The sequence below is a fragment of the Acanthaster planci genome, linkage group LG02 (assembly GCF_054643075.1).
Source record: "Acanthaster planci isolate LZ-2023a linkage group LG02, COTS_SCS, whole genome shotgun sequence".
In the NCBI taxonomy this organism is placed as follows: Eukaryota; Metazoa; Echinodermata; class Asteroidea; order Valvatida; family Acanthasteridae; genus Acanthaster; species Acanthaster planci.
In genome coordinates this window covers 4,945,407-4,961,573 of record NC_141778.1, presented here as the reverse complement: position 1 = coordinate 4,961,573, position 16,167 = coordinate 4,945,407, and the positions used below count along the sequence as shown (strand labels likewise).

At 40.9% G+C, this 16,167-nt stretch overlaps 2 protein-coding genes across 4 annotated transcripts; one reads left to right on the top strand and one right to left on the bottom strand.

Annotated features, from left to right (window-relative positions):
* Positions 1–328: 328 nt before the first annotated feature.
* LOC110989496 (uncharacterized) lies at positions 329–10,442 on the bottom strand. 3 transcript variants are annotated; one of them, XM_022253921.2, is made up of 9 exons: positions 10,217–10,442; positions 7,204–7,302; positions 6,524–6,700; positions 5,676–5,787; positions 5,158–5,334; positions 3,671–3,754; positions 3,257–3,364; positions 2,703–2,899; positions 329–1,065 (listed from the first exon to the last, which is right to left on the bottom strand). In XM_022253921.2, exons 2-9 carry the CDS (start codon positions 7,294–7,296, stop codon positions 970–972), a joined length of 1,044 nt encoding a protein of 347 aa, XP_022109613.2. In that variant the 5' UTR covers positions 7,297–7,302; positions 10,217–10,442; the 3' UTR covers positions 329–969. The 3 variants fall into 3 exon arrangements, with proteins under 3 accessions (XP_022109613.2, XP_022109612.2, XP_022109614.2); XM_022253920.2 differs by lacking the exon at positions 10,217–10,442 and adding an exon at positions 10,024–10,151; XM_022253922.2 differs by lacking the exon at positions 10,217–10,442 and adding an exon at positions 10,019–10,140.
* A 3,027-nt stretch (positions 10,443–13,469) lies between these two features.
* Positions 13,470–15,298, top strand: LOC110989491 (C-type lectin domain family 4 member E-like). The gene is made up of 3 exons (XM_022253898.2): positions 13,470–13,474; positions 14,509–14,849; positions 15,249–15,298. Exons 1-3 carry the CDS (start codon positions 13,470–13,472, stop codon positions 15,296–15,298), a joined length of 396 nt encoding a protein of 131 aa, XP_022109590.2.
* Positions 15,299–16,167: the final 869 nt, after the last annotated feature.

The window sequence follows — 16,167 nt, the reverse complement described above, 5'->3', positions numbered from 1 at the left end:
TGCCAGTTTAAACATACTCAGTGGGGATTGAGAAACTGATTTTTAACCAAATGGCAAATTTTTAATCGTGAAAAATGTAGAGTGTGCTTAAGTTCCATGCGTCATTTTTCATACTTACCAAACTTGCGTGCATCCAAGCAAGATCACTAATGCTAAACAGGAAACTGAACTTTCCAAAAGAGACCATCTGATCAGAATACTAATTAGATTCTGCAGTTTAAAACCCTGGGTTACATTGTTTTCATGTTTTACATGAGCCAGTATTTGTAATCAGTTATACTCTTGACATCAGGGTCACCGAGTGAAAGTAGTTTGGATCAACACCAAATTTGGAAGTACATGAATACAAATTTTATTTCAATTTTAGACTTTAATAAACATGCAATGGCTTCACCAACAAATACAGTTATAAATGAAAGCAAATTCATGACAGGTATAGGACAACCAAAATTCAAATTAAAATCAAAATGCTAGTTAGAAACTACTAAATGGAGTCGAGCCTTCCTTGCATAAACTTCTCCTCACAAACCTACCCCAATCTGTCTTTTTGCATAAAGAAAAAATTCTACTGAGCTCAAACATCAGGCCTTCTGAACATTCTAATCATTTCACATCTACAAACTGAACACCACAGAATATATCTTCCATTCTACAATTTATTTCTACTTGACTACTTTAAAAATAATATTGTGTTCTATAAATCTTTCACCAGAAAGGCATTAAAAATTTTAAGATTAGGTATGAGTGAGAAATGAGTTAAACTTTAAAGACAAACCTTTAACCTGTTAACATCAACCCTGGCAAATATGCAATTATAAAGGTCGAATTGAAATTACAAATTTCTTTAAAATGGGTATATTATACAAGTACAAAAAATATAGCACTGGCACGAACATGTGAAAATTGAAAAATTCAATGGGTGTTTTCCACCGCGACCATGGCATCTCTCTCCTTGATGAGCTGGTCTTCCTATTGAGCCTCTGAAAAGGAGGATGTTTCAGGACACGAGGCAGGACTGCTAGCGGGCGAGAGTTCTGAAGTATCACTGTCAATATGGCCTTTATCCTGAAGAAAAAAAAACCCAAGAAATACAGTACACCACACAGAAACTCATTCAGATCACTTTGATCAGGTTTTTGTTGAACTAAACAATCGATTGGGATTAGCCAGTCAATACAGTGTAAACTAAGATAGTATGTAGTTTCATCAGCCTCATGTGAGAGGGTACCTGCAAAGTATTGGCAAGTTTTAATACACATAAAGATAGTCGTAAATACTACAAGAAATACATCCCATGAAATGTGAGCAATCCATTCAAACAAAGAAAGATGGCATACTGTTATCAAACCTCAGAAATTCTTTTCGGATTGAAGACTAGGTCCAGAATTTGGGACTGTAACAACACTTACTGGCTCAGCGGCATTGTCCGTGGCCCAAGTTAAACCCCTTTAGGGTGTGGTTGCAAAATTCTACTGAAATTCAGGATTAAAAAAGTCCACATTCCAACGAGTCACTCACTTTTGTGACTTGAGTCGAGTTGAGTTATTGTGACACGGTGACTTGAGTCATTAGGCCAAAAATCAAATCAAGTCAAATATTAAAAATATTAACAAGAGCGAGTCAACTTTTCAAATTTACCTCTGGGTAAGTACACATGGTCACTCCACATCTACTCTTGACAATAACAACACATGACATGAACATTATAAAATGGCATTAAGTTCCAGTATTTTTTCACCCTGAAGTTTGCTTTTATTCTTGGGACTCGAGTCTTACCAACTTTTACTCAAGTCTGTTCTTCTTGTGGGGGACTTCAGCCATTTGCTTCTACCACTCAAGTCGAGTCACAAAAGGCTGTGACTCGAGTCCGACTCAAGTCAAGTCAAAAAAGGCTGTGACTCAAGTCAGACTCCAGTTGATTAATTGGGTCCGGGCATTACAACAAAAGCGGTGATAATCCAGCCTTGTTTTGAAACCGTATACCAGGATTTGGGGCATTGTGAGCGAGCGGATTACTACCGGGGACAAAAGCGCTCCACCACTGCAGTGATGAGCCACACAGCACCGCTGCACGCTAATCTGGCCCCTATTGAAAAGAGGTCAGCAGTGCACTAAGCCAGGTTCGTGAACAAAAGACAGTTACACAACACCGCACAATCTGGGCTCTGTTTACAAGGCTGCTGGCCTGGCTGAAATACTCGGGCATCAATGAAGGTCACCTGTAAACTTAGAGTAGTGCCTAAAGATTACTTCGTGTGGCTATAAACGACCGTTAAATGAAATGATGAATTTTTGAAGGATTTTGAAAACGGAAACAATGATAGTCATGCCGGCCCAGCATCCGATTGAAAAATGCCCCGGCATGAAGTGGTTAACCACTTCCTGCCGGGGGTTCCGGGATCGGAGACGTATGGTTTATATGGGTGGCCGGGGTCTCCGAACTCGGACAAAGGAAAAAGGGCCCTGTAACAAAAGACCGTACTCCGAACAAAAGACCAGGCTGCTGGGCATTACCGGCATTTTTCACTCTCAAAAGTGGTGATAATCCAGCCTTGTTTTGAAACCCTATACCAGGGTTTGGGGCATTGAGAGCGAGCGGATTACCACCGGGGACAAAAGCGCTCCACTACCGCAGCGATGAGCCACACAGCACCACTGCACACTAATCTGGCCCCTATTGAAAAGTGGTAAATAAACCTTACCGGCTCACTCCCAGCATCACTAGTCTCCCGCTCTGACTGGCTGCTGTAGGCACTGTCGGACTTCTTCCCAGGGCTGCTGGGTTCAACCACCTCCCAAGGAGGTGAGGCTTGGTCTTCACAGCGACGGAGGGCAAACTTGTAGACACCAAAGCCAGAGAGGCCGGTGGTGAACCAGTATTTCTCAACCATGTACACACCTGCAGGGAAGGAATTTATGTTGGGATATAACTGATTCAAGCAAGCTGACCATGCCCCTTGTGTTGGAACATTTCATTTAATTAACTTGGGGCAAATTTCTACACCGAGGCTATGGTAAGGTCTCAATACAGCCATCTGTGGGGGCAGAGAGGGTTAATTGTGGTTGATTGTTGTATGCTCCCAAGGGAGTTAAGATGTTTCTAGGCTCAGTGAGCCCGAATAATGAATACTGTGTAAAGCATGTCCAGAGCCTGCCAGGTACAGGAACGCGCATAAAGTACACCATATCATTAATATTGTAATGCGACGTCTGCCCTATTTAGCACTGCCTCACGCCGAGTCTTCCACTAACTTACCATCATATCTGTAGCCCTCCTCTGGTGCATACGGACTGTCCAACTTGTAGCCACGAATCACACGCACAGGACGCTTAAACTCAATATTCCTGGTGAGTGCCAGGTTCCCTGTTGGGCAAAACAACGAGACATGACCACAGAAAGTATTCACAGACACTTCTGTAGGCTCTTCACACAAAGGCCAAGCATACTGTACTACACAGGCTTTCCAGATGAAATAGATTAATCCACAACTGTTACACCACGGTGCCCAAAACTCACTGCTGGCTTGTGAATGACTGTACTTATATCCTGAGCTAATCCTCAGAAACGCTGTCAGAAGCAAAGGTACTGTATATCAGTATTTCAGGCTGTGTACGGAACAGTTTCCTGTAGGCCAGGGATTCCTAGCTACAATGTATACATTCATCTAACCTCTAGTCAGTGTCTGGTCCCTGGACTGTGGTGCTGTGCGTAGATTCTTAGGGTTAGCCTTCGTTCCCTTCAAGTCACGACCACCTAGAGAAGAACCAAATCACAAAAAAGCACAATAACATTTCCCTTGAAAGTATCTGTCGGTAGAGGGTTTGCAGAACAGCCATCTTGTAGGCCAGTGCTTTTGTTCCACAGGGTATGCATACCAGGAGCTTTCCCTACGGAAAAAAAAGAACTGCCTTTCAAGATGGCTACCATGCAAAGCCTCTACTCCCACAATGATTCCTATTGGAAAATTAAAGATGGAATATACTGACTGAAATTACTGGATTAAGACTGAACATTAAAATGATCCCTTTAGCCCCTACACACTGACTCCTATGTTCTTGGAATGTATTGATTTTATTAGGTCCAGCCTTCAGGAATGTCTCCAATGGGATGGTCCACTGATGTCATTTTGACACCAATTTATGAAACTCAGACATACTATTCTTGCATACTGTTTTCCAAGATAAGCTTGCCCAAAATTCAAACTTTTCCAACTGACATGTCTATAAAGTTTACACAGGCTGATGCACAAACGGGTGAATCATAACTGCTAATAATAACACAAGAGTGCCGCAAATTTGCACTGCATGACATGACATTGAAACTGGCAGATCCTTTCAAAACTGTGGAAGGTTTGGTAATATAAAGGGAGGTTCAGGGTATTTCTTTTAAACAGGGGAAATTACTGTACGTATGTTTCTCATTTAGTGAATAATTTTGGACGGTTTGCGATGATTCCAGGGAAGAACATGTACATTAGTTAGGCTACTTCAGCCCAGGAGCTGCAAGTAGAGAAATGAGCCCTAAGCACTGCACATACATGGGCGTGTTTGATAGTGCAGTACGTATGCAATAAGGGGAGGGTGGGTGATGTAGGTTCCATACTGATCACTGCAAGACATGCAGCAATCCCAATGAATCAGTCTGGTATTCCAACAGCGTATTGCCCAGTATGAGGCTATTCAGGCACAGCTACATGCACGCATGGCAGTCTGTCCTACCAGTGTAGCACTACACTGACTCCAATATAAGCTTTCTTCCCGAAAGACCTAGACTTTTAGAAATACCAAACTGGCTCACTGTCTGAAGAAACAAAGAATTTCCAAGGTAGGAGTGCGTAGTATTGCTGTCTGTACTGCGCCCGTCGTGAGCATTCAGGATATGCAGGTACCTCTACCGGTGGGTAGGCCGTCACCAAGTTAAGGGGTCAATTTCTTTTGTTTGGCCAGAGCTCTAGGGACATTTCTCTGTCCCCATAACATTTTCGGTCCCCACAAAATAGGTGAAATATTGTGTGTATGTTTCCACAACTACGGAACAACAAGGATTGAACTTATGGTGTTACTGAACACAAACCCAGGCCTTCAGATGAAATGACAACCTCCGTTACAATTCACAAACCTGTCCCGACTACACAGGTTTCCAGACAGTCCACATACCTTCTCCAGTGTACGTGAAACTCTCTCCGAGGTCCAAATCATCCTCGTAGCCACCCGACAATGCCAATGAGTAGCATCCCTCTTCCTCGTTGCCATGGATACCAGCCACTGTGGGACGATGGATGCCATCTCGGGAGCAGTCAATCCGCATCATCCATTCCTGACCAACCTCTACACCTGAAAGTTGAAACAGTATCAAATGACATTTAATTGTGCTAGGAAATACCTACAGATTTATCATTAAATCCCAACACTACTAAATCCCAACACTACTAAATCCACATGAAAATCACGACCAAAAAAAAATTATGTAAGTGGAGTCCGGCACTTGCATAAGATTTTGCGAAATAAAGTGAAGTAAACAAAGCGAAAATGTGGTCAACCTTTAAAAGGTTAATTATGTACAATAAACAGAGTCAGTACATTTCTGGAATTTAGTTTATCACGTTGTTATGTCGTGCACACTGTGCTAAATTGGTTGAAATGCTTGACCATCAAGCATGGACGCCAGATCTTACCTTCAATAGCGCCAAATGAATTCTCTCTTCTGACTGGCTTGGTGGGCGTATAGTCTGCGTCTGGATCAGCCTTGGACAGGTCAGCATCAACCTCATCAGCAGTCGGAGGTTTCTATGAAACAAGTCAATCCTGTATCTAATTAACTCACAACAGACTCAACCTGCAAATGTTTTGACTAGCAACTACGACCACTAAAATTTGCAGTTTACTGAGCGGGCTTACTGATGGAATGTGTGCTTGGCTTACTCTCAAATGTTCCTTTGTGACCAGATCAGAAAAATGGATGCTGATAATGGCCTGAGCTGAACCCTTTGAGTCACATAGTCAAACAAGTTGAACAAAAGTTATAAATTTTCGACAATTCTGTTCAACATTTTTACTTCTTTTCAAACACCCCTCAGCCATCTTATCTCTTTACATGGAATGTGGTGCACATGCGGAGTGTACAGCGTAAGATTGGCATAGAATGCAATAAGCCAGTGTAGTGTGAATTTGAAACTCCCGAAATGTGGGCTCATTGTAAGTATTGTGCAAACATAACTAAAGATTGTAAACATTCGTCCAGTTCGAGGCAAAAGAGACTAGATTTTATAGGTGTCTAAATTTCACGCAATCTTAAGACCAGCTACATGATGGCTACTAACCAACAGGAATGGCTGAACTGTCTTAGGTATTTATCAATGAAGGACAAAATTATTTGATACTTCACTTATCCTTGATGGGAATGTTAGCATTCTCGGATATGGTTGATTCTTGACATAATACATCTATCAGTGCAAGCAATGCAAGTTTGACAAGCACCCGTATGTAGTAACCTTGCATAGATTCTGTCTTCATGAGTACTTACCAGTCCAATTAACCGTCTGGATTTCCGCACACCAGATGCAAAGGAGCTTCCAGCCTCTTCGTCTAAACCACGCCTCTGCAGCAGGAGTTTACTGGGTACGGGGCTTTCGGATTGCTGCTTACGTTTACGGGTGAGTTGCTTGGGACGCTTCTGAATGTTCCTTGGCTCAAGCTGAAACTGTTACATAATTTTTTGAAAAGGTGACTCTTTTTTCCCAGGCAAAACAATTTACAAGGGCTCATTTTTTTCTTGAAGCTGACTTCCTGGACTCTACTTGTTGCAGAAGTTGTTTGTTTGTCATTTGACATGACCACACTTCCATTGCGTGCGCATTTAAATGATTTATTTTCATTTGAAATGTGCTGAATCCTTTAAATTCTGCAATAATGAAAATTTCTAAATTTTGAGCCAACATCTCAGCATTTATGCAATTTCCTCAAAAAGCTAAACGTTTAGTTGAACATTCTTTGGGTTTTTAAATACCGAATTTCAGAATTTATTCTTAGTTTTAGCTTGTGAAAAGATTTCATCACATGTGTAAACCCTCAGATTTAGTTCACCTTTGATTTTAAATGTCAGATTTGAGGAACAAAATGAACAAATGAAAACAAAACAAGAAAAGCTTGTTTGGCTACAAAACACTATTTGGGTGAGTGGGGGCTCTTATTTCCGCAATTTACCGGTTTGTACAAGCCTAGTTCCTTTAGCACACGCTTGTTTTCCTCGATGTTCTTCAGACGCTGGACTTCATAGGGTGACAATTCAGCTGGCATTGTGGTCTAAATTAAAAAAAAAGAATAAGAAGTGTATTACAGAACCAATACAGCAGGTTGTATGAAAAGTGGCTCTAATGAGATTTATAGGACTTTGATGGGGACTGACAGAACACAAGGACCTACATGTAAAATCCAGGCCTGCTGTGGGCTGTTTCAATTTGTTTACCTACCCTGAAAGTTGCAAAATCATCCTTTTGACGTTTTATATTGAATGCTACATTAAACATGTTAAATGCAGGATATTTCTTTCTTTTTTATGGATTTTTTTCAAGGGAGATACATACATGTAAGTCTAAAATGGCATTCAGTCTGAAATAGCTTGCAATAGTTCAAGTCTCCCTCAAAAGACACCTACTGCGCAATCTTCAGTCGGCATTCAGACAGAAAAAGCAAAAGCGAATCAGGACTGGTTCACATTCAAATATCAACTGCCTTTCATAAATTTGTAACCATGACTTGTAATATTTGTTCTGTTTGGCCTAACGTCAATGAGTGACAACTGAATCGCCCTGGCTACAGTTATGGCACTTTAGGCTGGTTACCATCTACTTCTATTACACCAATCTGGACCACGGGAAACAGGGACCAGACCTTTATAAAAATCTCTGGTATTAATCCAACCCCCAAAACACAAGAAAAGGAAAGAAAAGTATCTATGCTTCAGAAGGAAATATAGGATGTACAGTAATTGAAACACGTAAAGAAAATCAGCACAACACAAAAGTTGAAGAAAGTTAATGAGCTCATATAATGAGGCCTGGCCTAACAATATTGCCCCGCCATTGTACACAAAAAATGATGAAGTATGTTACTCCAGTACAGGGCTTAAATTAAACACCAGGTCTGGGTGTTAGGACTAGGCCTCCCTTTTCACCATTTTTGAACTTGGTTTGTTGTACAAATCGAGTCCCAAATTCGACAAAAGGAGTTCTTATTGCCCTAGGTAGCTACTGATTCTAGTGCAGCACCTATGCCACAGGATGTTGGTGGGGCTTATTTTAAAAACAGTATTGATTCCATCACAAGTCCCTGCAAGTCCATCACAAGTCATTCAGTCTTAAGCCAATTCACAAGCTATTTAAATGAGCTATAGCAAAAACGTTCCTTCATCATTGTTAATAAAAATAATAAAAATTATAATGTGCATTTTTGCAAGTTAAAATGCGCGGTACTGTATTTTCTTGAGCAGTCCTTACAATGGCAGCAGCATAGACAGTGCCCTCAATGTGTACATTCCACCCTGTTACTTCTGACTGGCCTTGTGAAGGGACTTGTGACTGGCCTTGTGAAGGGACTTGTGACTGGCCTTGTGAAGGGACTTGTGACTGGACTTGTGAAGGGACTTGTGAAGGGACTTGTGACTGGCCTTGTGAAGGGACATGTGACTGGTCTTGTGAAGGGACTTGTGACTGGCCTTGTGAAGGGTCATGTGGCTGGCCTTGAGAAGGGACACGTGACTGGCCTTGTGAAGGGACTTGTGACTGGCCTTGTGAAGGGACATGTGACTGGCCTTGTGACTGGCCTTGTGAAGGGACATGTGAAGGGACTTGTGAAAAGACTTGTGATGGACTCAAATACAACACTGTATTTCACCGTGGAGGAGGGATTTACCTACATGTACATCACATTACTAGCCACAAAGTTGATCCGTTGAGCACAAAATTTCTGCAATTTTTTAATTTTGCACAATCACAGATAAATGTACGTAGTGCCACTAAAATTGTGCACAGCACTAAAAACTGCATGGTACACAATCACAAGGAACAGTCCTATGTAAGAGACTGACATCCACCCCCATAACTGTGGGGTCCGACGTCTGTCCCGCTCCCACAAGCTGGGCGGACGTCGGACCCCACAGGGGAAACTGACATCAACTACATGTTTTGCACAAATTTAATTGAAGAGTCAATTTTTATGTGTGATTTGTGCTGCACGTGGCACGTATACTTACGGGGAACGTGTTCATGTACATGCCAGCCACGATGTGTCACACAAAATTTTGCCCAATAGTTTTGAGCTTTTTGATGAATCAGAAAAAAAATTTCCAATAAAATTAAAATCCCAGACTAAACAAATAATCAGGGGAAATAACTTTCTTTGTACTGAGAATCTAGCCAATAAAAGTAATATAACTGAGACAGCTGGGGACTTACGAGAGAATGGGAACCAGTTTAGGCCTGTATCCCATCATTCCGCCTGGTCAAATGGTAACTATCATGACTCCTTTTAAAAATTGCACAGTTCGAGGCACAAAACTGCACACTTTCCAAGACAGTGCTATAGTCTAATCACTAGTCTGCCTGAGCAAATTATAAATATATGCAAACTTGTAAAACCTGCACATGTAAAATTGCACTGGATATGTCTACAGAGTTTTTGTCATCTAAAATGTTGATAGGAAGTACAGATTAGCCCTACCATGCCAACATACATGACATATGCTACTTAAAGCGCAATCTTGAACCTTACACAAGATTAATTTATTGTAGGTCTACTCCCTTCTGCATGTTCCGAGTACCCCCAGAATTAAGAATGGAACGGGGTCCGTCGTCGGACCCCACAGTTTTGGGGGGGGGTACGGCTAGGCCTACGTTCTAAGTTGATTATACTATCACTCAGCCTACGCAGTATTAGTAGGCCCACAATAAAAGAATAAATTTCCCCAATTCGGTTCAAGACAGCGCTAAACATACACGTATATAGTAATAATATACCAAACCTGACCATGCACAGATTAACGATATTTGCCCTCCTCTATGTTATGAGTCTCTATCATGTCTACGCCAGCCTACGTGTAAAACATAGAGCAAGGACAGTACGCCCAGTCTGGTCCTACTGCCACATGTACGTGTACTAGTCAGCTAGTAACGTTAACTACCTAACCAGGTAACGTCAGCTGTTTCAGCACAATACTCACATCGACAGGTGTGATTAAAGTCACTCTTGTAAACTCTGCTGGGCTCCGTAATTGAACAATAATTTACACTTCTTCTTTTTCGTTCCCTTCGCGTGCTAAATAAGAAATGTTTATAGTGAATACTTCATTGCTTAGAGCCCGATGCAACACGAACACAATTTTGTGTTTACACGCACGCATGAAAACACGTGGGTTTAAAGGACGCTTTTAATGAATGAGCAGGGGTTTACGCGGGAAAGTTTTCGTGGGTATCCTGTTTACACTCGTACTCTAAAATTGAGTGGATGTTTGACACCGGCGAAACAAAATTCAGACGACTGCTGCGTGTTTAAAAACTAACAAAAAGCGTGTACATATATTTTATGTGACATTGACATGTCGACACCGCAAACAACGTGCATATCAAAGCACAATAATATTAAGAGGTATATTACACGGGTTTCTTCAAAGGATCCTACAAACTGAAACATTATTTACGCAAAAAAAAAAAACATTTGGTCAAAGAATGTGGGGGAAAATAAAAAAAAGAAATACGATGGTAAAAACAGCCGTATGTGGACTGAGAGCGGATCCACGACCACTTTTTTGGGGCGGGTTTTTTAGGGGGGACTGGGGAGGACAAATATTTTGAACGATTAACCATTCAAGTTTATGGCCTTTCAGAGGGTTAAGACCAGACGTGGTAACAAGTCAGTTCTTGCAAGTCCAGGTCGAGTCACAAGTCATTTGGTCCAGTTACCCGCGTCAAGTCACAAGTCATTTGTTCAGTGACCGTCAATTTGTCCTTGTACAAGCAAGTCCCAAGTCTTTTGTCCAAGTACAAGTCGCGCATTATCTTATCCAGCTCTTACAAGTGAATGACGCTGGGCATCAACTTAAGACAAGAGTTTTTGGAAAATGAATTAACTTGCTTGATTAGTCATACGTACACGTATGTACTCCTACTTCCTACACCTCATTGTGCGATCATAAACAATTTCCATATTTCCATGTGTTCTGCTACATTTTTACATTGTACATCAACAAATTCCAAGTGATACCAAATGCCTGTCACTGTTTCTGCACAGCTAGGTTAACACGACTACTTGATTACCAGCAATTAGACAAAGGCCTAGTTTCTATTCATGGAATGTTCATTTTACGATAATAATATAGGTTTTCCCGGCCAATTTGGGAAAATGTCTACATGAAATAGCAGTTTTCGTTTTCGCGCAAAATAGAACGAACATTCAAATCTCCGTTTCTATTTAACAAATAAAAATTTTATAATTCAACGGTGGGTGAATTTAGTCGTATGGAGTCAGGGTTCAATTTCCGAGCCCCTATAATGCTAAACTATAATAAGTTTAGTATATCGACATTTATTTTGGGGCGAAATTGAATTCACTCTGCAATCTTACATTCATCTTAATTTAAACTCAAGCTATTTCGCAAAATGTGCAGGTGATTTCGCGTTGTGTGTTATTTAAGGTATGCTAACAAAAGTTATATTGGAAAGAGTTCCATCTACGGACGCCACTTGACACCTTGTGTCAAACCCTGTGAGACTGGTCTGAAAATTCTTTTTTCAAAGTAAAGTTTTTAGTTTTTGTTTGTTTCTTTGTTTTTTGTAAATTGAACTTTTCTGGACACATTTTTGCTTTCTGACGGCTAACAGCCTAGGTCACTAGCTGTAGGGAATAATCACTAGCGTCCGTATGTCTGGAACTCTTCCCGTTATAATTCTTAGACGGTGTTTGATTTATTTAATGTTTAAATACTCATTACTGAAATAAACCACTTATGTTGTCTTTGGAAACATACCGACTATTGTACGAATCCTATATTTAAGCACCGAGGCTAAGGGAACCTTCCTTCTTGTGCTACGTTCATGCCGCAATCACATCATACAGCAAAGTTAGAGTTCCCATATACCTTCTTGCAATGGTTAAAAAGGGAGGCACAGAAAATTCATAAAGACCTTAATTTGTGAACAATTGATAATCCTTGATGAGTAACATTACATTTGTTACCAAAGTGGTGTCAAGATTTGTGCAACCCTGTATCTTATAATCAAATTGAACGTTTATTTTTGCGCATTTGAATTACAGCAAATGAAAATGAATACTCATTTCCGAAGAGTCACAATAAAAGACGTATTTTAGGCGGATAAGAATGCTCATTTGTAATAGCTGGCAACGAATACGTCAAACCAAATCCCAGTCACTTATTTGCTTATACGAAACGTACGGTAATGCATATTAATTTATTTGAAGGATTCAAAACGAAGTTGAATGCTTCTTATTGCGAAAATGAAACCAGGTTTTAAGTCAATAGAAGAGATAAACATAAGAAGAGATAAACATAATCACCGCGGTGGATGACAAATACAGGAAAAAAGATAATCGATGACTCGCGGTGTCGTGTTGCTGGTAGCGACGTTTCGGCTGCTGGTGCTGCAAGCCTTCATCAGGCAACTGAAGTCTGGATGCTGCAGAGTCCGCTATATTTTTTTAAGTCGCGCTCAAAATCTACGCCACAGTGAATTTTTGTTTTACAAATTAAATTGTGCATTTTCCGAAATTGGCCTGGAAAGCCTATATTTTATACAACCTCTGCACTGTTCCGTAGATTTAATGTCCGCATGAGGACATAGGTTTAAAATATCTTGCATTCCCGCACGCAGCTTGGTGATGTATGTACTTTATCCATGCGGAAATGTGTCCAGGGGCGAGTTCAAATCATTCACGGGATGAAGTTTTCTTAGATTTTTTTGTGCAACTCCTCTTCAGCGTATGAAACCAATTAGAAAATGTTCTATTATTCAGTGACAGGTAAATATTCACCAAAGTAACAATGAAGAGTAATAACAAATACCTCTCACTCATTTCTCCTTATATTTAAAGTACAAACTACACACCTCGAAATGAAAATGCAACTATGTCACAGTAATATTTGCGAATTAGAATAATTTAATAATTTTCCATAAATTTGGCAAACAGATAATTATAAAAGTTTTACTGACTGATAAATGTTGTTGTTTGGTGTTTCCTCCTCTCCTCTTTTCTCTTTAAAAAGTTTTTGTTTTGTTGGGGGTGGCTTAACTAGGGTTAAGTGTCTGGAGGCACTCGGGGATGAACACATTTTTTCACGGGGGGCACCACAAGAAACTAGGCTGCAACTACATTACAACGGACATTATTCAAAGATTTCAAGGGGGGGCACAGGCAACCACTGGGGGACGTGCCCCTCCCCTAGTTACGCCACTGAGGGGATGGGGTAGGTAACATCCAAGCTCAGACGCAGACACAGAGAGGGGGTGTGTGGGTCAACCCCCCATCTCCCGCTCTGACATCAAAAAGAAACGAATAAATAAATGACATAATAAATAAAATGAAATTTTGTAAAGGTTTATTTTTTTGTTTTGTTTTACATCAGTAGCAATTTAATGCGGTACCTATTTATTTAATTTGATATAGTTTGTCATATACATTTTGTAATCCATAAACTATTTGCCAGTCTCACCACTAAAAATGTGTGGGGCAAGGAACCTCTCCCGGAATATTTCCTTGATTCGCCCCAGGCCTATTCTGTAGCCTGCTGTCATTATGAAGCTGCAATCGTTCTTTTCAAAGCTACTCTTGGAACTTCTGTATTATTTCACCGGCCAAGTGTCCAAGGCACAAAGTAAATATTGAGATTTTGGTATTGACATTTTCTTAATACTCGCTTAAGACAATACCGGTATACTTGAGTTGAATGAAGTGGAATATCCAGGTCTAAAATGGATGGAGGATTAACATGAGACTTTTTCTCTGTAAACTCTCGAGTTATTTCGTTTTAGTGAAACAATTTTTGTCCCGAAGAAAGGTGATATAACACCGTTTCTAGAATGTTGGCCCTTTCAAATCCTGAGAAAAAAATGCCAGGGTGGCACTTGCGCCCTGCTCCGCCCCCAGTACGACACTGACTGATCACTTAGCGAAGACCGTCGTTTTCGTTTATTAGAAAATCACCTTCCCATGATTGATTAATATATTCCTGCCTGACGTTCCTTTGATGGCGTGCACCAACTATTCAGAACACCAACACTGCGAGGTGACAGACCCAGGCCTATCTGTATTAGCTAGCTTGATCTTACTCGCAGTTCTGGAATTGTTCGTGCCACAGTTGATCAAGTTGACGAACACGTTTTTTTAAGAACTGGTCCTGATTTTGGATTCATTCTTTTCCTGTATCATTTATGAACACGGTACAGTCGTCATCAACAAAATGCATTCTCCAGTTCTCATCAATTTTGTTTTTTTCTCAAGTTGTTTTGTCACCCTGGTCTTATCAGGGGCGTGTATTCCATGGAACGCTGCTCCACCTCGGGTCTGCCCTACAAAGTGGTACAAGTGGAGAAACACCTGCTACTTGGTGACGGAGTCCACCGTTGAGTGGACCAGCGCCAGAGATGAATGCAGAAAGTTGGGCGGCGTCCTGGCGGTGCCGCACTCCCTGGAAGAAAATGATTTCCTCCTGGCATTGGTTCCAGACAGAAGCAATGCTTGGATTGACTGCAGTGATCGTGTGATGGAGGGTAGCTGGGAGTGCAAGGAAGGAGGAGAAGAGGTCAGCTACAGGAATTGGGATCAGGGTCAGCCTGAAGGAGGTAACACGGAGAACTGTGCTGCAATATCTAAAATTGACGGTTCACTTAAAGCGTGGCATGATCATATTTGCGCTCTTCATTTCCACACCGTCTGCAAGCAACCTGTAGAATAAACCATCGTTAATCGAGTAAGTACGCTTTCATAACATGTGAACGTTCGATAAATGCACAGAAACCACTACTTTGTGACTGCAATGGGTGGAGATGCTTGTAACTTTCGGCAAATCCAATCGAGCCCATTTACTCTAAAAAAAGACTATTGAAACTTTCAATCTGCGGTAATCGTACCTTTTGCAGCCGCATCATGTAGACATGTACACTTAGTGTAAACCCTCAAGTTTTCTATTTTCAGCAAGAAGCATTTGTTTGACCATTATTGGTATCTGGATCAACTTTTAGATGACCCTCCCCGGGTGGCATCATCAGAGAAATTCTTGATCTACTTTTGAGTAATCCAGAGCTAGATGCACGCAGAAAGTTAATTGGGCGGCGTACTGGCGGCGTATCACATTTCCTGGAAGAGAACATTCCCTGGAGAAGAGAACCATTTTTGTGTGGCTTTGATGCCATTAACGACAGAGAGAGAGGTCAGTTTGGATTGACTGCATTGATTTAGCCGTCGAGGGAAGCAACGGGTGACAATCAAGAAAATGAAGTGCTAAAACCTGTGCAGAGCGTAAGCATGATGGCATAACTATACTCGGTCACTGTTCATTTCCTTGCTACCTTCAAACAAACTGCGTATGCTCGTAAATTTTGTTGTAAAGTAGGATTGTCCATCTCACAGCTTTGTCATGACTTGCACCTTGATCTAGATATAAGTTATTTTTTGTGTTTCTTAATTATAAGTAGCTCCTTCTTACACGAGCTCCTCCAGTGATTAGAACACGCTCGTTGAATGAACACTCAAGTTGTGTGTTATCTTCTGGTTCTCAGAGTTGTAACGAGTCACTAGTTTTTGTGACTCTAGTCGAGTCAAGTCGAGTTATTATAACGTAGTGACTTGAGTAGACTTGAGTCGTTAGGCAAATAAGTCGCATTGAGTCAGGTATTTTGCTCGAGTCAGTTCGAGTCACATATTAACACAATACCGTAATACAAGAGAGAAAGTAATTTTTTGGGCATTTTGAAATTTACCTCCGGGTTACTAATAACACGTGACGTGAATATTATGAACCGGCATATTCTCTACAGATATTTTTTCACCAAGTATAGTTTGCTTTTATTTATGGGACTCGAGTCTTATTAACTTTCACTCGAATTGGGTCTCCGGACGATAGGGATTCGACTCGGGACGAGTAATTTGCTCGGAGTGACT

What these genes read in the sequence shown, in the direction of transcription:
- LOC110989491 (XM_022253898.2), top strand. An exon ending in TCAGGGTCAGCCTGAAGGAG is followed by an intron (nt 14,850 to 15,248) that starts GTAACACGGAGA and finishes ATCAACTTTTAG; the next exon opens with ATGACCCTCCCCGGGTGGCA.
- LOC110989496 (XM_022253920.2), bottom strand. An exon ending in GGAGGGCTACAGATATGATG is followed by an intron (nt 2,900 to 3,256) that starts GTAAGTTAGTGG and finishes CCTTCCCTGCAG; the next exon opens with GTGTGTACATGGTTGAGAAA. An exon ending in GTGATGCTGGGAGTGAGCCG is followed by an intron (nt 1,066 to 2,702) that starts GTAAGGTTTATT and finishes TTTTTTCTTCAG; the next exon opens with GATAAAGGCCATATTGACAG.